Raw genomic sequence first — 19,766 nt, 5'->3', positions numbered from 1 at the left:
CTATCTGTCAAAAAATTTTGACATTTTTTTGACATTTGATATTTTTTTATATCTATTTAATGATACTGATGATCTTGTATATGTTTTTTTTACAATTATTTAGTAAAGGGACAAGAATTTTGCCAATAAAAGACACAAATAACATTGAACAGAATTACAATTTAGGATACATCTTCCTTATTTCCTGTTTTAATAGCCTATAGCAAAAAAACTTGGAAAATTATTTTTCCAACAGAAATAAATAGAGTCAAAGTGCAAACTTTAAACCCTCATAACTTCGAAATCTTTATAGATAAAATTTTTTTAACATTTTTTCCATGTTCCTGATATCTCACCTTATATGACATTTTTCTCTGGGGCGCGAGTTCTGGCGCATCCTGTATATTTTTTTAAATTTTTTTATTCTGAGTAAAATTGAGTAAAACACAAAAATATAATATCTCGAGACTTTATTTTCGTTTCATTATTAAAATATCATAGCCCCTAAATAATTTTTGGCAAGAAAAGCCGATCAATACATTTCAGTTATTTAGTTTTTGTGTTGTTTTTCGTGTTCAGCGATGGTTTGTTTGACTTGAGCTTGTAAATTGTTGCTGACTTCAGCAATTTGGTTCAAGAGGGTTTGAGCGGCGTTTTGGATATCAGTTTTGGCTTCTGTAATAGAAAAAAAAAAATGAAAATTGAATAAAATTGTGTGATAAATCCACAAGTTAGTGTGATTAAAAGTGTCACACTTAAGTCTAGAGTCCAAAAAAATGCCCAAAATTTGGGGTACCAAGTGGTACTATTTCTGGTGTTGGTAAATGTAATTTGGGCACTTACTGGTCGCATCAGGTTCGACAGCCTTGACCAATTTCTCAACTTGAGCAACAGCAGTCTTAAGTCCATCATCCAAATTCTTTTTAAGTTCTTTGGCTTTGGCAGTGGCTTCAGGTCCTGCTGCTTGTTGCAAAGTGGCCGCAGTTTCGCTCAATTTCTGTTCAACTTGCTTGATAACATTATCAACTTCAGGTTGGTGTGCTTTAACTTCACTTTTGAGTTTATCGACGATTTCTTGCACATGATTGGCCAAATTCTGGGTATTTGTGTTTAAAACTTCAACAATCTTTTTCGAGTCAGGGAGCTCTTTGATGCCAAGAGTTTGTGTGACATTATTGACCAAAACTTGCGTTTGGGCAGTTAGTTCTTCCAAAGTTGATTTTTCTTGTTGTTTGGCTTTGGGTTTGGCCCAAGCGCCCTATAAAAAAATTTGAGAAAAAATTTCAAAAATTATTTTTGGTACCTGGAGGGCGACGATAGCGACGATGAAAACGAAGATTTTGGCCATTGTAAAAGTTGTGAAGTGACTGACTAGTGAGTAGTATCGACGAGAGCTTTTATAGAATGCCCTCTTACCACCCGGACCTTTACCACCTTGACCTCTCGTGGTTGGTTATCGCTTATTTGCACAGTGCGGGGAAAATTCGGAGTATGCACTTGAGTAAACACAGACTGTGGAAAAATTCATCTCCAATTTGGGTCAATGAATCAAGGAATAAAAAATTGGGAAGACGAGGGCTCGAATTGCGGTTTTTGGCTCGACTACACACGAGGATTGGGTCAAAGCCAATTTTGCAAGAATTTACCGGTTTTAGCTCAATTACGAAAAAGTAAAAATATTCCGAAATAATAAAAAAAATTGACTAACTGTCACAAATGAATTTGTTATCTCTGAAATGAATCATCGGTGCCCAAATTTGTTATTTCAATTAATTATTTCTATTATCATTTAAGGATGCTGACTAATACGGTATTGAGACCCGGATCGTGTGACTTGTGTACAAAAAAAAAAACGTAAACAATAAACAAACGATAAAATACTTTTACATAACTAACGACCTTTGTACACATTTCTTTGTACGTCAATCAGATTTTAGTAAATTCTCAAAATCGGTGATAATCAAAGGTCAGGAAACAAGGATACGTTTCATTAAAAACATTTATTATCGTTTATGTAATTACAAAATGTGCTATAATTTAGTTGGTTTTTGTCGAATTTTGAAGTTTGGCGACTAATTGTTGGCCCTGAGTTTGGATTTGTTCACTGAGACTCTTCAAAGAAACAGACACGTTTTGTACAAGCTCATTATTCTGAAAATGAAATAACAATTTGCAGAAAATAAAAAAAATTGTGACCACTCTACTAATTGGTCAATTTTAGCCTGATTTCATGTGTCACACTTATAAGTTAAAATCTTGAAAATTAAAGCCCCATTTACAAAATTAAATGTGACCCACCTTTTCAGGCTAAAATCGTCTGCTGAATTAGTTTCATCACAAGTTACCTGAATGTTTTTTACTAAGTCGTCAAGACTCGACTTGAATGATTGAAGAGTGTCTTCGATGGTTTGTTCGGCGGTTTTCGGGGCGTCGGCGACGTCGCGACGGATAACCGTGGCGCACGATTCCCACATTAAAACCTGTGTGAAATTTTCAGTTTATTTAATCTTTATTCTTGAAAACTTACTTGAAAGACCACCAACGCGGCTAAGAAGACAAATGCGAAGCGAGCTGCCATTTTGTGTGTCCTTATCGAGTCTATACCAAACACTGAAACAAATTTGTTATCAAAGCAACTCTTTTATAGTCTTCCATGCGCCCTGATGCTCAAATTCGTGATAAAATTCCGCCGTTTTTTGGAAATTTTTACTTCAAATTGCAATTATTCATCTTTGAATCGTAAGATTTTTATTTCAAACAAAAGGGACAGTTGTGGGGTCAAACATACCTACGTTTCGTCGTAGAGGACTTGTTGACTTGAACTTCGAACTCTTCTTGATACTGATAACCATTAACTTATTAAGTCTATTTATTAATAGTATTTGTTCAGTTATCATAGAATTAGTGCATCAAACTAATAATTGTTATGTACGTCACGTCCCAACTTGATTGACTTTAAAACAACGCCAATAGAAACTAAAACGTGATGAAAATTATTCATTAACATGAAATCAGAATTGTTTTCTCTCTTTGAATCGAAAAGAAACTTTCAACAGCATCATAAATCATTCAATCAGATTGAGCTGCGATGTTTGAGGGGTCACAAGCCCATATTTACTTTTCAAGGTCATCGATTACATTTTCAAACTTGAAAATTACAACGCGGAACAGCGCTTTTTCAACAAAAAAAATAATGTGTATTATTGGTTGCATAAGGTACAATTAATTTTTTTAGTTGGGTGTTAAATAATAGAAGTAATTAAATGTTGTATATGTAGTTGCATAACTTTAATTTTTTACCGGATATAATCAATTAATTCAATTACAGTGAACATTTGTCATTTCAAAAAAGAAAAATTTCAATGTAAGCCACGCTTTATTGTCATTATGATTGACGTTTCAAGCTAAAATTTGAAACTTTTAGTTGAAATTTATTTTTGGGGTCAATTTTCCGAACAAAAATGCCGGCAATACGTATTTTTATATAAGTTTTCTCTATTTATCGGGATACAAACTACAAAAACCGAAAGTGAGGTTAGTTGCCTAAGGCCCGTTTTACATTTTTATGTCCGAAAAAAACCCTTTTCTGTTTAAAAATTTATTGAAAATCTACAGGAAATAAATACAGTTAATCTACAATTGCACTACCAGGACCCCCATTGCCTGTCTATCCTTTGGTTGGGCATATTTGTATAAAAGAACCCAGCTTGTGGTGTCAGCCATCTTGATTTGATCAAATCGCTCCCTTTCTCTGCTATCATAATACACGGGGCATTGGTGTTTCCGGTTGTAACCGCTGGCATAACACTCGCATCGATAACCCTTAACCGATCGATACCATGGACCTGGAGCATTGGATTAACGACGGCCATGGGGTCGCTAGATGGTCCCATTTTGCAACTGCCAGCTTGATGGTTCTCAGGACCGGTTTGGCGTTTTACAGCACATTCCCAGTATGGGTCGGTGCCAAAAGCAAGGGATTCGCAGCCCTGGACCGGTGTCCGGTCGAGTTGGAAGCCGTATCTTTTCAATGCTGGAAGAAAATCAAACGATTTTAACACCAATCGACTAATTAGGTCATTTTAGTCTGAAATGATGGGTCACACTTGATATTTTTTGTTAAGTTTACAAATTGAAAAACTGGAACCCTGGATTGGTACCACGAAAAATGTCAAGTGTGACCCGGTTTTTCAAATTAGAATTGTCAGGTACCTTTTGTTTCTGATAATTTCATGGCAAATTTGATTCCTTCGATTATGACCTTAACGTCATTCGGATGCGTGAAATAATTGGCGTAAATCAGAGGGGTGCTAAGAGGGTTGTTATCTCTCAATTTTAATACTCCGCGACTTTTTGGGTGCAAGACTGTCGGAATCATTTGAATTTGACGAGTACCATTATCCACTCTCTCGCCTACTTGTCCAGTCCTTGCACAATTTGCCAAAAACCCTCCAAAGAAAAATTGAATATCGGGATGTTCCAGTCTTGGGTCGTTATATTTTGTGTTGATGAATCCAGTCACTTCGGAAATACCGGTACCACTCATTAACCCATCTCGAAAAAGGAGGTACTCCATGGCTGTGGCCCAGTTCAGAGGGGCACTATTCGTGTCGTTGATATTAAAATTGACGAAATGTGCGACATGGTTTTGAAGATTCTTGCCCACACCTGGGAGATGATGCACAACGGGCACGTTGACCTGTTGCAGGTCCTCCCGGGGGCCTATCCCACTCAAAAGTAGGAGTTGAGGAGAGTTGATTGCACCTAAAAACAAAACGGGTAGCAGCAAACGACTAGTTGGTCAATTGTAGTCTGAAATGATGTGTCACACTTATAACCCAAAGTGAGTTTCAAAATTCAAAATTTGGAACCACGTGGGTACCACTAATTACAATTATTAAATATATCAAGTGTGACCCATGTTTCCAGACTAGAATTTTCTGCTGAATCTTCTGGTGATAATAAAAATTATTTTTGACTTACCCCCGGATACTATAACCTCTTTACTCGCGTAAATGACTTGTTTGACTCCATTATTAATAACTTCTACTCCATATGCCTGTTTGGTGGTTGTATTAATCAAAATCCTAGTCACGGTTGAATTCATCAAAATACTCAAATTTCTTCGATTTTTAAACGGTCTTAGAAACGCTTTCGCCGTACTTAACCTTGACCCATTTCTATTGGTTGTTTGTGCAATATTAAACCCGGTATGATATGCCCCATTCAAGTCTCTGATTGGGTACCCTAACTCTTGCGCCGCCTTAAGCAACGCCTGTGATAGTGGGGGGTGATAGGGAAACTGCGACACTGTCAACAACCCCCCACTCACATGGTACCCTCTATCCATACTCTCCACTTGCTTATTATCCTCACTCTTGAGAAAATAGGGCAGTACTTCGTTATAACTCCACCCCTCATTCCCTGCCTTTGCCCAATCATCGTAATCCTTCCGCGATCCTCGGATATACATCATCCCATTCATCACCGAAGTACCACCCAGTACCTTCCCTCTTGGCCAATAGCACCTCTGCTCCGTTTCTGCCAGACACGCTGCCGGTTCGGGTTCCGTCTGGTACCCCCAATCAATTTCCGAACCAATAAAATTCAAAAACATCGACGGTACTTGAGTACCAGTGGGTTCATCTAAGCCTGCTTCGATCAAAAGAACATTCCATTCGGGAATTTCCGAGAGGCGACTTGCCACCACCGCCCCCGAACTACCGCCCCCAACAATAATAAAATCGTACTCGGGGAGAACAGGGGTGTTATGGGGGCGGCCACAAGGGTCTTCAAGGTCACACTGCGATCTCAGAAACACCTCCAATAGACCCATAAAAAGCATATATTGGGCACCACCACAAGTCGAGGCAAGAGTAGGCCCTGGTTGCGTCACAGGACAATTGCAAGCCATCTGAAACGTGATTGGACAATGAACTATTGACAGGTTAAGTGGTCGGTTTTTATGCTCTGATTCGGCTTTTGTTTTGTTGTTTTTCCGGTGTTAAAATTCTTATAAATTGGATTGTTTTGGTAGTGTCAGGAGTGCGTGCTTTCACTTAGAAAATTTGGAAATTACGCAATCGTAAACGCGTTGGCTGTGAAATGGAAGATTTGTGCGTTTTAGGTTAGGAAAATTATGGCGGCCGCAGGGGAGGCTTTTGATTAGATCATGGCCCCGGGAGGGGAAACATGTTAAAAAAGTAAAAGTAATGTTCGCATCATTTATGAAATGACTAAATTTGCATTTCATGATGGTGTCAGGCCAATTAAAGGCATACAGAAGATGTAAATCTTATGCAATAATTGGATAATGTTAAATTGGTCGTTAAATCACTTGTTAAGAATGTGCAAACAATTTAATAAAAATGCAATGTTGTTTAATTCGCAATTTCAAGTTTTATTATTGCATTATCACGATGATACCCAAGAAACTGTGAGGTTTATAGAGATAAAATCATTAAAATCAGAGTAGGCTAAGGTAAAATAGTCCATTAATGGACTATTTATGCACCTATAAACATTGTAGTTTTATCAACAAACATTTTTTTGGTACCATTTGACCTGTTGGTTCATTATAATCTGAAATGGTTCAAAATTCAAAAATAGGAACCAAAAGGCACCACTTAGTAAAAATGCACGTGTAGCACTGTTTGTCAAGCTGATTTTCTTTCAAAAATCGATTATTTGTCAGTTTAAGAAATTCTGAATTGGGGAACCAAAAATGGTACCATTACGTAAACTGTTAAAATTTGTCCAAATCATGTGATATAATTTGAACAGGCCTCGCCTTGTCAAATAATGAAAAAATTCCAAGTGGTCAAAAACCCCGACATGTATAAGGTACCAAAAAAAGTATTTAAAGAGAAACTGGTGCCTTTAATGACCCCCTCGGGGTAATCTCACAAGTCAACGGCACCAATCACGCAACAAAATCCATATCACTCCAGATTCGCCCAACTTTCACTCTAACCTCTATTCGTTTCAAGGTTACGTTTTAGATCACATCAACTGAACCAATTACGCAACAAAAGCGAATCGTGTGGGAACAATTACGTCACGGACGCGCGATTGTTCCTCATCTCACAATAAAAACACGGCTAACTTTCACTATGATTTCGGATTTTGGAACCCAAAAATTGGAACCCAAAAAATTTTTTTGCGACCTAGAATCAGCAGATTGGTTCAAGGTTTGCGCTGTGCCATTTCCGATAGTGAAAGAATGGAACCTTAAATTGATTCTTGTGTAACGCTTCGAAATATCAAGTTAACGGGTGATTACACGGCTTGCTTTGATGACATGTGTCAAATGACATAACAGCTCTATTTTTAAATGAACCGCCATTTTCTTATTTAATGATTGATTACCGGTTGGTGTAGCTTTCACGGTACATTTTTCAAGCTGTTTTTTTTTATTACGCAATTTGTTTTTTTTTTCTAATAAAGTACTTGATTTAAATCGCAAAAGGAAGAGCAACAATCGAAAGAACCTTGAAAGTACCTTTCCCTCGGTATTTGAGATGTTGAGAGATGCATTCATTGAAAAAAAAAAATGGAAACAGTAAGTGCAACACCAATAAAATTAAACGAGAAAAATTTTTAGAAAATTTTGGTACCACCAATTTTGAAAATTTTTGAAATAATTTTAGAAAATTGATAGTAGTGTGACCCATGATTTCAGACTGAAATAATCCAATTAAGAAAAGTGTTTACATTTTATTGAAAAAAAAAACGTTAGAGGATCAGTTAAACTTAATATTTCTTGTCATTTTGGTTTTACTTCAATAATTATTACCAATATTTACATAATTTTTTTTGATTGCAAATCAAATTAATTTTGAAGGAGGTTCTGGTAGAGTTCTTGCTACCAAACCGAGAAATTATTATTTAAATAACCAAAAAAATCGTGCTGAAAGTGTAAGTGAAAGCCATGGTACTGTTTGGGTTCTATTTTGGGGTGTCTACATTAATTTATAACATAATTCAGTGTTCACACAACCGTAAAATTTATGTGCGAAAACTTGACCTCTGTTCCACTCGACCGATTTCATCAATAAATTCAAGAAATTTGCTCGGTTACCAATGGGACATACCGTTCTCGATGATTTGCGTGTAATCCCAATGGGTCACAAGCTAAATTCCGGTAGAGCACTGCACTTTTGGTTCCGGATTTGCAATCACGAGAAAAGAACCGAACCGAGTTGAATGGTACGGTGCACTGGTTGTGGTCCAAAGACGAAGGGTATGGTAGTGGTAGAGTTATGGAGGTGGGCAATGCGGATTTAATTTGAGAAAGAAATGTTGAATAAAAAACCAAATTTATTTTTTATAGTTTTTTTTTAATAACTTGCTTATGATTAATCTGACAGTAAAAATATTTATTTCAATCAACTGAGCAGTTAATTCCAGTGTGGATCAATGTGTCACACTTGTATTTTTTTACAAGTTTAGTAAAGTCAAAATTTGGAACCATATTGGTTCCAAATTTTGGGTGGTACTTATCACCAAGTGTGACCCATGTTTTCACACTGAAATTTTCCGAGGGTTCGAATGGTAGTAATCAAAATTGTCTCAGGTGACTAAATGACGAGTTACAATGTAATAAATGTAAATTTAAGTGTTTTTGTAGCATTATATCAGTTTCTTGTTTATATTATTACAATTCTGGGATGAATGAACGTTCTCATAAGTAAAAGTTACGCCACAATTCTATAATTCAATATGAGAGACTGTGAAAAAAATTGCACGACACCCGGTTTAATTATATAATCATTTCTCACCGTTCTAATAACGAATTTGTGACATTTAATATTTATTATCAACTGTTATAATTACTATTACGATTTTTCAATCGATATCGTAAGCCTAAATGTCAAGTTTTATGTAACTGGTAATAACAGGTGGAACAAACGCCTTTTGCCATTGAAAAAATGTAAATTTTTACAAAATATTGTCAATGCCGATTAATTAACAAAAAAATATGTTGTCGGCTAATTACGCCGAATAATGATTAGTTAAGTTGCTATAATTATGAATACAAAGCTTCGTTTTGCTTGCAAAATACCAAAAATCATGCAAAATTGTGTAATTTTTAACCTTGATTCGATATAAACATTGGATTTTTTTTGTTTTATATTTAACCATTAGAAAAATTGTGTCGACCGGTTCAAAATACCGCAGAATTATCGGATTTTAATTATGAAACTTGAACTGAATCCATAATAGGTGTCATTAAAGGTTGAAAGCGTGATTCGAGAAAAATTAAAGGAATTGTGTAAAATCGTTTTTTTGACCCGTTTTGAGTGAAAGCACAGTTTGAATTATTTTTTTTTATTTGTGCTGTGGCAACACTGCAAAACAAAGGTGTCAAATCACGAATAAATAACTGAAGATTTAAATATGCAATTAATTTTGATCTAAATGCTTTCTTTGATTACACTAGAATAAGAGGTTATGCAACTCTATATACACAGTAATATAAAAAGTTGTCTATTCACAAAATGTTTTTATTACAAATAGTACAAATCACAATTTATTTTCATTTTCACTATAAATAAGTCCTGCCAAAGCACTCTGAAACCCCGCATTGTAATCCAACGTCACTTCATTATACAAAAACTCTTCTCTAACGTCTTCGTAGTGGTCATTTAAGTCGGGGCCACTCACAAGGGCCCCGTACAAAATTTGTGGATTCGGTCCTTTCCACGTAAATTGTTTCCATCCACATGGTTCAGGCAAATTCGGACAAGAACTATAAAAAATGTACAATGAAAGACAAAACTAACGTCAAGTACAAACCTGGCTGAATGATGCGGTTGTTTGGGGTAATTCTGGCCATAGCCAACTACAAAACTTTGTCCCGTCGAGCCTAACATATAATTAATTTGTTCTTTGGCAAAATTGACATAAGTCGACTGTGATATGTTTAAAGTGAGACCAGCCTGGAAAAAAAAATAACAATCTAAAAAAGTTTTTTTTTGACATATTACTTGTAAACAAATGAAGGCGACATTAGCCGCATGCGATAGTGTCCCTGATTTGTCGATAAAAATCAGGCCCTTGGGAGTCCGGACCTGTTCTTTGATTGTATAATCGCAGAAACTTTTAATCGTTGAGATGTATTCAGGGCGGAGCGTTTGTTCGGCCAATAGGAGCTAAAATTTCCAATGTGAATTTAAATTTACCGCCAAAAAAACACTTGCCTGTATGCCGGCTACTTTTTTATTATAGAAAAACTCGTTTGGTCTGTCTTTAATCCGAAATTTCGTATAAAACGTCTCAGCTTGCTCGATATATTTCACATCTTTGGTTTTTTTATACAACCAAATGGCAGCCCATGTGAGTTCATCTCCATACCCTGTCGACCTAAATCTTTGTCACTTTTTTCCCCACTCTCCTCTACACACTTACTCGTAGTAGATTTTAGCCCCCGGTATGGAATCATGATACAGTCCTCTATATTTTGTCGCAAAATCGTATAATTCCCCAGAATGTCGTAACAATTCCTCAGAATATGATTTATTGACATTTTCGAATAAAAGACTGGCGGCGGCTAAAGCCGCCGCCACCTCCCCCGCTAAATCCGATCCTGGATGCTCCACATCGATTTTATACGCCGGTCGTGACATATTCATTTCTTCGGGCCGCCCCCAGAAGGCGTGGTCAAGTGAAAAATCACCAACTTGTCCGTAAAATTCATACTTGGAGGTGTGGCATTTGATGAAATAGTCCGTCGCCCACTTAACCGCATCGAGACCGTATTGGTATTGGTTGGCTTGTTTGTAGGCGTGTCCAAATGATAACATCCCCCATGATAGTATTGTCGTTGTGAAAGCCATCGTGAATGAAAATTTGATGAAATCGCTGGCATCATAATAACCACCGGTCAAGTCTTCGTTGTTATGCCCATGGTCATTAAGGGCGGAGTCAGAGCGCCAAGTAATGCGATTGGAGGCGGGGAGTGGGCCGGAACGTTGTGCTTCATAGAATAGGAGGGATAGTTTGAGGGCGTGGCGATAATCAGAGGCGGAGCCAAGTGTTATAAAGTATAGTAACCATAAAGTGTGGAACATCTGAAAATCGCGACCGGATGGACGCGATACGAATATAAATAGTGAAATCAAAGCCGACTGGGATAAGATAGTGATAGAATTTCAATTGTTTCCAAGAATCAGAGTTGCGTAATTAGGTTGAAATCAAGTAGGAATTTTGGGTTTTTCCAAATTAGGGAGATAATTATGACTTACCGTGTCTACTGTGTTGTGGGGGAATTTTTTAAGGAATTTTACATTTTGGGGTTAGTTGAGTGGATTCACAGGAAAGCTATTAAATGAGTTTCACTTTTATTGGTACGCGATGGAACGTCTTAAAGCGAAGAGTGCGACTGAATGACGAATATTTCAATGCCTTTCACTTTTTAAAGCGATGTGTTTGTTGTTATGGAGGTGATTTCACACGTAGACGCCAAGATAAACCAACATTTATGAGCTTTTGATAAGAGAAAAAAATATTTCTTTAATGTTTAAAACTTTTATTTCTTTGGTGATTTTCACGTAATGGGTTGGTATTGTCTAAATTAATAACAATAAATAAAACACTACTCTATTCATTAATTAGGTACAATTAACATTAATTTAATTAACAATAATTAATTAAATAATAATAGTTGCGATTTCGTGGTAATTTTTTTTATAATATTTATAAATAATGAACACACACGTCGGAAATGTCCTTCAGTTGTTTACATCTTGACCTCATCTTTAGTCACCGGTGAACTTGCATTGAAAAAACTCAAAATGAAGCACATCCTTGTGTTCTTTGTGCTTCTTCATCTGACATTCTCTTCATCAGTTTGTAAAAAGGAATTTGAAGAAACAGTTTGTGAAAATTTCAACTTTTCCTCCGACTTATTACACAGCAATGATACCAACAAATTAACAATTCGAAACGCCCAAGGCTCTATAATCCCCGAAAATTTTGCAAAATTGTACCAATTAACGGAAATGAAAATCACTGAAAGTACAATAACAAGTGTGAAACCCGGAGTTTTGTGTTCTTTACCCAACTTGACTTCGATTACAATTTCAAACAATTGTCAGTTTCCGAAAATTACCAAGGACGTCTTCCAGGGGTGTCAAAACATCAAAAGAATTAATCTAGACGGATCCAATCTTCAAATTGAAAATACTGCATTTATCGACGCTTTGGAGCTTCAAACTTTGACACTAAACGATACAATTTTTCCTTCACGGTTGGCAGGCCTAGACTCGATGAAATCCCTAACTATCCAACATTCAAACTGTACAATAATCGAAAAAGACGCGTTTACAAACTTGAAAAATTTGAAATTTTTGGATTTACAATACAACAAAATTCAAACTATAGCAGTGGGGAGTTTTGAACAGTTGAGCCAACTGAAAGTGTTAAATTTGGCCGACAACGAATTGGATTTGACTTGGGACGAATTTAATGGTTTGAAATCGTTAAAAGTTTTGTTTTTGGAACGGAACAATTTTAGAAAAGTTAATGTTTCGAAGTTGGTAGCGAGTGTTCCGAATTTGGAGCGGATTTTCTTCAGTTACAATCAATTGGAGCCAGAAAGTCGCAAACAAATTGAAGAAATCCTTCCCAAATTGAATGTCACATTTATTTATGGTTTTAGTGAAATAAATCAGTAATTTCGAATGTAAGAGTTTTACTGTCCAGAATTTAAATCTAGGATTTTTGTTTTTTACTTACCGTTGCCAACATAACACTTTGACATTTCGTTCTTTTGTTGTGAAGGTTAAAACGTGTAAACAGTCCCAAAAGTAAGTATTTTTTCGTAGTTGCGCCGAATTAACGTAACAATTGACTCAAAATTTTATTAATTTGAGTATTTCTACGACATTCGTCATTTAAGGGTACCATGATGGGTTGTTGTTATTTTTAGTTATAATTTAGGTAAAACAATGGCTAAAGAAGAAGAAGACGACAAATTACCAGATCAAGACGCTGCAAAAGAGTTTTACGCCAAATACGAACCCAAGGAAATTCTTGGAAGGTAAGATCATGACCTTGAAACAATAAATTTCAAGTTTGCATCAAAGTTGGCTTTAGATGTGTCAAAAATGGGCGGAAAATTCAAATTTTTTTGATTTTTTTTCAGAGGAATAAGTTCAACCGTTCGCCGATGCATTGAAAAAGAGACTGGTAAAGCCTTCGCCGCAAAAATCATTGATTTAAGCAACGATAACGGTGAAGGCATCTCTGCTAAAGAGGCAACGAGACAGGAAGTCGCCATTTTGCGTCACGTGGCCGGACATGCATACATAATTGAATTACAGGACGTTTTTGAATCACCCACATTTATTTTTTTGGTTTTTGAATTGTGCAAAAACGGAGAATTGTTCGATTATTTGACTTCAGTGGTGACTTTATCAGAGAAAAAAACAAGATATATAATGAAACAAGTGTTGGAAGGAGTGGCACATATACATGCCAGGAATATAGTTCATAGAGACCTCAAACCGGAAAATATCCTTCTCGACGATAATCTTAATGTGAAAATTACTGATTTTGGTTTTGCGAAAAAATTAGCCGAAGGAGAATTGGTTCACGAATTGTGCGGGACTCCGGGGTATTTAGCACCGGAAACTTTGAAATGTAGTATGTTTGAGGATGCTCCGGGGTATTCATACGAAGTTGATGTGTAAGTCAAAGTAATTGTCACTTTTGATTTTAAGTTTTTTTTTAATAGGTGGGCCTGTGGTGTTATTATGTACACACTGTGAGTATAGCACAAGTGGCGTTCTCTATCGGCCTATAATCCCAATTTTAGATTAGTGGGTTGTCCACCGTTTTGGCACCGTAAACAAATGATCATGTTACGAAATATAATGGAGGGGAAATACTCATTTTCGTCACCAGAATGGGCCGATATTTCAGGTAACTATTCAATTATTAAAAAAAAAAAAACTTAATAATTTAAATCAGAGGAACCAAAGGATTTGATACGGCGTTTATTGGTTGTTGACCCCAAACAACGCATTTCAATTGACGACGCTTTAAGGCATCCCTTCTTCCAAACAATGGTATGTAACATCACAAATAGATGGCACCTCATAAATCTTTGGTTGGTTGAGCTTTTGTGGTAATTTTTTCTAGCAATTGTGGGATCAGGATATTGCACCATTGAAATATTCATTGCGAAAGAACAGTCGCAGATTCAGTAGAATTTCAGAGCTGGCTTTGGTAAACAAACGTGTTGCTTGTATCAACTAACAATGTGTGTGTTTTCTTTATTAACTTGATTTTTTTTTTAAAAACATCGGTATTTTATTCGAATGAAACTTTTCAGAAATTACACCACCGTCAATTTCAAGCTCGCCAAAAATTCCAGTGGGCCATTTTGGTGGTTAGAGCTGTGATACGATTGCAACGATTGAAGTTTACACCAGAACCTTTGAGTTTGAATACGGCTAGGACTGACCCTTATCGTGTTAAACTTTTGAGAAAAGTGATATTACATATTTTTATTTTTTTTTACAAATAAAGAGAAATTTATTTCAGATTGTTGATGGATGTGCATTTCGTGTTTACGGCCATTGGGTGAAGAAGGGTGAAGGACAAAACAGAGCCGCTCTTTTCGAAAATATCCCAAAAACCGAATTAAAACATATTTACGTTACCAATTTAAGTCGATAATTCATCGACAATTGTTTAGTTTCAATTTAGACCAATTGTATTATTCAGGTTTTGAAACGATGAGGTATCGTTTTTGCTGTGGAGAACTCATATGTGATAATTTAAAAAATGTTTGATTTTTTGCCGTTGTTATACGGCAGGAACCTGTATTATCAACAAATAAATTATAGGAACCTGTAGCCATGCTTAATTTTATAAATGACAGTTGCATCCAAAAACAAACAGTAATGTCTAATTTGTGTGTTGTCTGCCTTAACAGCACTATAAATCCTAAAAACTTAAATGAAATTGACTCTAAACAGACAAAAATTATCATAAAACTGCGCCAATGCGTCCCCGAAGTGGTAAGTGTCGTTTTGTGTTTTATGAGGTTATGTTAACACTCATTCCAGGAATGGCAAATCGAATCTCAGATATGTCTTCCGTGTTTGGAACAATTAGAAAACGTGTGTACATTTCGCGACTTGTGCATAAAATCATACTTGAAACGAAAAAACTCATCAGAAATCAAATTAGAAGAAGAAAAGCCCCCAATCAAGGAAGACAATGACCGTTTTGTGTGTTTCCATTGCGAGAAAACATTCAAAATCAAGAGCATTCTTGAAGACCACATCAAGTACAAACACACTGAGACTGATTTAACGAAACCGTTAAATATTTGCGACGTTTGCGGTTCGTCATTTAGTAATAAGTATTTATTGAAACGACATTTGAAAAACGTGCATGCGACTGAGAAAAAGTTCAAATGTGAATTGTGTGAACGGAAATTTGCCTCCCCGGTATATTTAAATGCACACAAACGGTACCATTCAGGCGAAAGAAAACACATTTGTTCATTCTGTGGAAAGGGTTACATAACGGCGAGTGATTTGTATCATCATGAGAAAATTCACGCTAATAAGAGGGCATATAGATGTCATATTTGTCCGAAAGCCTTCAATACTTCTTCTGATTTACACAAACACAAAATTTGTGTACACCAGGATAGGTCGCAATGGAAATATGAATGTAGTTTCTGTCAGAGGAGATTCCCTTTGAAGACTAATCTGGATACTCATACAAAAACTCACACTGGAGAAAGAAACTTTTTGTGCCATTTGTGTGATAGAAAATGTATTAATCGTTCGGTTTTAAAACGACATATTGAGAGTCATTCTGTTGTGAAATCGTTTAAATGTAATCTGTGTTTACAAGGATATAAATATCAGAAAAGTCTAGACATACACATGATGAAAATACATGGGATTGGGGATGCAAAAATCCCGGAAAGGATCAAAAAGTATTTTTGTAGTATTTGTCCGAAAAGTTATTTCGCCAATAATAAACTACAAAAGCACATAAGGACTCACACCGGGGAAAAACCGTTTCAATGTCCTGCTTGTGACAAATGTTTTATTGACAAATCATACATTAAACAGCATTTGAAGACTGCTCACAATGTATTTGAATAAAAAAAATAGAAAACTTAAATCTATTCTTACTCTGTCCACCTATGAGCACACATGGGATTTGTGCACACATAATAAAGCCTCATCTCCTCCTCTGCACGTCGAGTTTGAGCTTGGAAGAACACAGCCTCCCTAAACCACTTTCATAAAACACTTTAAATACTATAAATGACTCACCTGTGGTTACATTCAGGACAGTGATGATCTTCAGTGCGCGGTAAAGTCGGATCAGAAATGACGTCAGGTACGATATGAGTTAATTCGCTATAAAAAAATCATTAAGGGGGCTCCTCGACCTAGTGATTGTCTTACTCAATTTCGTGCATTATTTTATTAACGTAGATACATTTCGAGTCGGCGTGTTGTTTATAATCACAGTTACGACACGCATACAACAGGATTTTGTTCTCTTTGTCTTCTTTGGGGTACAACATGTTGTTGCTGTGAAGAAAGAATGAGGTTAAGTTTGAAAATTTGGTGTTTTACCATTCTTGACAGAAGCGGATACCGACAAAGCCCGGCCCTTCACTGTGTGAGTCGTAACCGGAAGGTCTCGACATGGTTTTGTGCTTTTTTCTAAAAATTGAAAATTTTTATAATTACAAATGACAGGAATTGTGTTGACATTTGACGCACAAGTACCAACCTAAAAACCGGTCCGTGTAATGATTGTGACAAATTTGTTGTTTGTTATTGCAAAAATAGCCCCACTTGTGATGAGTTTAAGTAATCTGGCCACGTGATTAAAAAAACAGGTCATAATTAGTTAATTAGTCAGTTGCGGCGGTGCCAAATCGCCTTGTCACAATATCAAGAATGTAGTGAATTAAGGTGTAAATTGTACGGTTTAGGGGTTACACTAGAGTTTCGTGTTTGTTTTCATGTGTTGGATGTGGCAACAGGGCTCACCTTTCACGTACTCTAACCTCCAATCGCGCATCGAATTTGCGCACCACACAAGCTGTGGGCACGCGGCCTCCATCCCCACCTCCGGTCACGGCACGCCAGATACCTTCTTTCTTCCCTTCGTTTCGGTCACGTAGGCGAGGTCGCGTCCTCCACAAGGCTCAACGGTCGCCCTCCAGGTGTCGACGAGGCCTGGTGCAGCCCTTCGTGCCCTCCTCGTTCGTCCACCGCCCCCAGTCGGCCAGGGAAACAATCGAATCACGCGCACTCCCATTGGTCGATACAGCAAAACACGCACGTGATGTGGTGGCTCTTGTAGTGCTGCTCTAAGTGTCGTGACGTCCAGAATTACGCACACCGGCTTCAGGTAAGGGGGCTGTCTGATTTGGGTGTATGCTGTATGACGGGGCATTGGCCGGGACACCTCGTGACGTTAGCATGTGCGTCGCTGCTATTGGTCGAAGCCCCCCTCCGATACGGAGGCCTTTGTTTATTCCCGAATCGACCCCTGGAGCCCCCATAAGTGTCACACTTTTATCTTTTGCTAAGCCTACGCCGATTTAAGATTGAACGGACACGTTGCTGATGGGTGTGCAATGTTGCCATATTTGTACACACCCAATACAAAAACCGTGATTTTTTTTTCCAACAAACTATTACGTCACAATATCGAAAATCTGCAAATTTTTCTCAGTGTTGAGTTGATGAAATTTCGAAAAAATTTTAACCGGTCGATATGGAATAATTATTGAGAGATGTGGCAACGTTGCGGCGCCGCATGCCACGTGGAGCAGCCAGCTCTCTGGTGGGTGATTTTTCTAAGGGGCGTATTGGTCTAGGTCAGCCTAGGCAACATCAAGCGTGCGTGAACCAAAACAAGTGACGGTGCGCAACGAACCTTGCCGATAATCAACGAATAGGTGCGGCACTTGCAGTCATACCAAAATTAATTTTCACACGAAAAATTATCAGTTGGTATTAAAATGTCAAAGTTTGATTTTTCAAAAATTCAAACTTCAATTTTGTCTCTTGTGACACTTCGAAATGTCATTTTTTCCAGTGTCAAAATGAGCTTGAACACCCTAATTGAAGCAGCGAAATTTTTGGAAATGCAAGAACAGAAAGAACAGCAACAGCAACAAGCGGGGCCATCAAAGACTTCGCCCCCGATCCCCACCACCAAACTCTCAACTGTTTTAATAACATCGCCCGAGTTACTCACACTGACGCAAGAAACAACGGCTAAGAAAGCAGCCCCCCAGGCTGAGCAACAACATGTTGTGTCTAGTACAGTGACACAGCATCCTCGACGCATCCTCCACAACAGTTTTGACATAATGAACCCCCTTGTGATTGATGAAACAAATGCCGAAATTAAACGAAAACAGCCTCCTTTAGTGTTTCGTGCGGGCACAAGAGAAGTGCACAATAAATTGGAGAAACATCGACGAGCACATCTCAAAGAGTGTTTCGATGTATTAAAAAAGCAATTACCACAAACACAAGACGAAAAAAAAACCTCAAATTTGAGTATTTTGCATTCGGCTTTGAGGTGCATCCAATCGTTGAAACGCAAAGAACGCGAATTGGAGCACGAAATGGAGAGATTAGCGAGGGATAAAATCGCCGCTCAACAAAAATTAGCAGTCTTGAAGAAGGATATATCATCGCATTATGATAATGTGGATTTTTCGAAAATTTTACCGGATGTGGCGGCGGTTACAACCACCGAGGAGGTGGTTAAAGTCGAGCCGGTTAGTAGTACGAGTCAAAATGGGGGCGAAAGGATACAAATTCCACTCTTGACGAATAAAACACAGATTTCTATCGCCACAACTCAAGTTGGGACAATCAAAGAGGTAAAAAAAATCCCAGTGATAACATTTTTAATTGATTTAAATTTTTCTAGGTGACTCAACAACCAGTTCAAACAACGGCTCTTTCAGTCCTTCCGGTCGGTTATTCGGTACCACAAGGTTTAGTTTTGCAAAAACTTATCGTCCCTAAAGGCATAACCGAGCTGACACCCCTTGTATCAACCCATTTTATTACCCAACAACAAATAAATGGCAAAGTTGTACCATTGGTAAATGCCCAATACGTGGTAAAACCAGTGGTTGTTGTAAGCAGACCGAGCTAGTAGCCTTTGGCCCTCTCAATTACGGTGTGACTGAGACAGCATGAATGTTTCAAACTAACTCTTTATCATGTGATTTTTTTAATTTACGGTGATTATATTTTTTTTGTTATTAGGTTGGACACTATGACGTCTTTGGAGCCCAATTTGGCTACACCACATTCCATTATTGATTTTAAAAGATTTTTTTAACCGATTAGAGAATCTAGTCATTTTTTATTAATGATTTTTAAATAGAAATTGTCGAGTCTAGTCGATTGGGTTTCCGGTCATGGGGTTTCGCACTGTCTGAAAGAAACTGGGCCGAAGCCCCGTTCTTAGATCTCTGGCCTTGATGTATTACTTTTATTTTATATTATTATTGTACTATACATGCAAAAAAAGAAGAAAAAAACCTATATATGTATATCTGAGGTTAAGTGGATGTTTTACGAATGAAGATATTGTTGTAAATAATAATTAGTTTTTAAATTGTACAAAAATAAGATTTAAGATAAACAAATGTATTCATTCTATTCTATGTTTAATGCAGAGCAGAGGGTTGACTCTGTTTTTAGTACAGTAAAGCGTATTTTAAAAGCAAAAACCCAACTCGTAATAAAACGGTTGAT

The 19,766-nt window shown here is 37.1% G+C and overlaps 9 protein-coding genes across 14 annotated transcripts; 4 read left to right on the top strand and 5 right to left on the bottom strand.

Annotated features, from left to right (window-relative positions):
• Positions 1-432: 432 nt before the first annotated feature.
• On the bottom strand, positions 433-1,442 carry LOC123008427. Its single transcript, XM_044404214.1, has 3 exons — positions 1,283-1,442; positions 823-1,237; positions 433-654 (listed from the first exon to the last, which is right to left on the bottom strand). Exons 1-3 carry the CDS (start codon positions 1,325-1,327, stop codon positions 530-532), a joined length of 585 nt encoding a protein of 194 aa, XP_044260149.1. The 5' UTR covers positions 1,328-1,442; the 3' UTR covers positions 433-529.
• Positions 1,443-1,964: 522 nt separating this feature from the next.
• On the bottom strand, positions 1,965-2,846 carry LOC123008428. The gene is made up of 4 exons (XM_044404215.1): positions 2,768-2,846; positions 2,507-2,589; positions 2,325-2,459; positions 1,965-2,130 (listed from the first exon to the last, which is right to left on the bottom strand). Exons 1-4 carry the CDS (start codon positions 2,829-2,831, stop codon positions 2,017-2,019), a joined length of 396 nt encoding a protein of 131 aa, XP_044260150.1. The 5' UTR covers positions 2,832-2,846; the 3' UTR covers positions 1,965-2,016.
• Positions 2,847-3,566: 720 nt separating this feature from the next.
• Positions 3,567-8,207, bottom strand: LOC123008425 (glucose dehydrogenase [FAD, quinone]). The gene is made up of 4 exons (XM_044404211.1): positions 8,073-8,207; positions 4,963-5,893; positions 4,192-4,743; positions 3,567-4,012 (listed from the first exon to the last, which is right to left on the bottom strand). The coding sequence occupies exons 2-4, from the start codon at positions 5,891-5,893 to the stop codon at positions 3,624-3,626; spliced, it is 1,872 nt and encodes a 623-aa protein (XP_044260146.1). The 5' UTR covers positions 8,073-8,207; the 3' UTR covers positions 3,567-3,623.
• A 1,260-nt stretch (positions 8,208-9,467) lies between these two features.
• LOC123008544 (endoglucanase E-4-like) lies at positions 9,468-11,433 on the bottom strand. 2 transcript variants are annotated; one of them, XM_044404398.1, is made up of 6 exons: positions 11,226-11,427; positions 10,390-11,051; positions 10,182-10,344; positions 9,969-10,133; positions 9,778-9,920; positions 9,468-9,730 (listed from the first exon to the last, which is right to left on the bottom strand). In XM_044404398.1, exons 2-6 carry the CDS (start codon positions 11,049-11,051, stop codon positions 9,505-9,507), a joined length of 1,359 nt encoding a protein of 452 aa, XP_044260333.1. In that variant the 5' UTR covers positions 11,226-11,427; the 3' UTR covers positions 9,468-9,504. The 2 variants fall into 2 exon arrangements, with proteins under 2 accessions (XP_044260333.1, XP_044260332.1); XM_044404397.1 differs by having other exon boundaries at positions 9,778-10,133; positions 11,226-11,433.
• A 270-nt stretch (positions 11,434-11,703) lies between these two features.
• On the top strand, positions 11,704-12,735 carry LOC123008554 (toll-like receptor 4). The gene has a single exon (XM_044404410.1). The coding sequence runs from the start codon at positions 11,775-11,777 to the stop codon at positions 12,654-12,656; it is 882 nt and encodes a 293-aa protein (XP_044260345.1). The 5' UTR covers positions 11,704-11,774; the 3' UTR covers positions 12,657-12,735.
• Positions 12,708-14,843, top strand: LOC123008546 (phosphorylase b kinase gamma catalytic chain, skeletal muscle/heart isoform). 3 transcript variants are annotated; one of them, XM_044404399.1, is made up of 9 exons: positions 12,708-12,788; positions 12,922-13,021; positions 13,127-13,669; positions 13,718-13,747; positions 13,799-13,905; positions 13,954-14,051; positions 14,125-14,211; positions 14,318-14,476; positions 14,530-14,843. In XM_044404399.1, exons 2-9 carry the CDS (start codon positions 12,930-12,932, stop codon positions 14,662-14,664), a joined length of 1,251 nt encoding a protein of 416 aa, XP_044260334.1. In that variant the 5' UTR covers positions 12,708-12,788; positions 12,922-12,929; the 3' UTR covers positions 14,665-14,843. The 3 variants fall into 3 exon arrangements, with proteins under 3 accessions (XP_044260334.1, XP_044260336.1, XP_044260335.1); XM_044404400.1 differs by having other exon boundaries at positions 12,737-12,788; positions 12,911-13,021; XM_044404401.1 differs by lacking the exon at positions 14,125-14,211.
• A 3-nt stretch (positions 14,844-14,846) lies between these two features.
• On the top strand, positions 14,847-16,625 carry LOC123008548 (zinc finger protein 595-like). The gene is made up of 2 exons (XM_044404402.1): positions 14,847-15,008; positions 15,057-16,625. Exons 1-2 carry the CDS (start codon positions 14,847-14,849, stop codon positions 16,113-16,115), a joined length of 1,221 nt encoding a protein of 406 aa, XP_044260337.1. The 3' UTR covers positions 16,116-16,625.
• On the bottom strand, positions 16,037-17,165 carry LOC123008555 (DNA-directed RNA polymerase II subunit RPB9). Of its 3 annotated transcripts, none has more exons than XM_044404413.1 (5): positions 17,022-17,165; positions 16,599-16,688; positions 16,425-16,553; positions 16,290-16,376; positions 16,037-16,244 (listed from the first exon to the last, which is right to left on the bottom strand). In XM_044404413.1, the coding sequence occupies exons 2-5, from the start codon at positions 16,670-16,672 to the stop codon at positions 16,142-16,144; spliced, it is 393 nt and encodes a 130-aa protein (XP_044260348.1). In that variant the 5' UTR covers positions 16,673-16,688; positions 17,022-17,165; the 3' UTR covers positions 16,037-16,141. The 3 variants fall into 3 exon arrangements, with proteins under 3 accessions (XP_044260348.1, XP_044260347.1, XP_044260346.1); XM_044404412.1 differs by lacking the exon at positions 17,022-17,165 and adding an exon at positions 16,749-17,007; XM_044404411.1 differs by lacking the exon at positions 17,022-17,165 and adding an exon at positions 16,759-17,007.
• Positions 16,763-19,670, top strand: LOC123008552 (max-binding protein MNT-like). The gene is made up of 3 exons (XM_044404407.1): positions 16,763-17,385; positions 18,079-18,877; positions 18,928-19,670. The coding sequence occupies exons 2-3, from the start codon at positions 18,086-18,088 to the stop codon at positions 19,156-19,158; spliced, it is 1,023 nt and encodes a 340-aa protein (XP_044260342.1). The 5' UTR covers positions 16,763-17,385; positions 18,079-18,085; the 3' UTR covers positions 19,159-19,670.
• The last annotated feature ends 96 nt before the right edge of the window (positions 19,671-19,766 follow it).

This window comes from Tribolium madens, unplaced genomic scaffold (genome assembly GCF_015345945.1).
Source record: "Tribolium madens isolate multiple individuals breed KSU strain unplaced genomic scaffold, Tmad_KSU_1.1 Scaffold_71;HRSCAF=194;Tcas5.2_LG6, whole genome shotgun sequence".
Lineage (NCBI taxonomy): Eukaryota > Metazoa > Arthropoda > Insecta > Coleoptera > Tenebrionidae > Tribolium > Tribolium madens.
The sequence above is the reverse complement of the archived record's forward strand: the minus strand, read 5'-3'. Positions and strand labels throughout refer to the sequence as shown.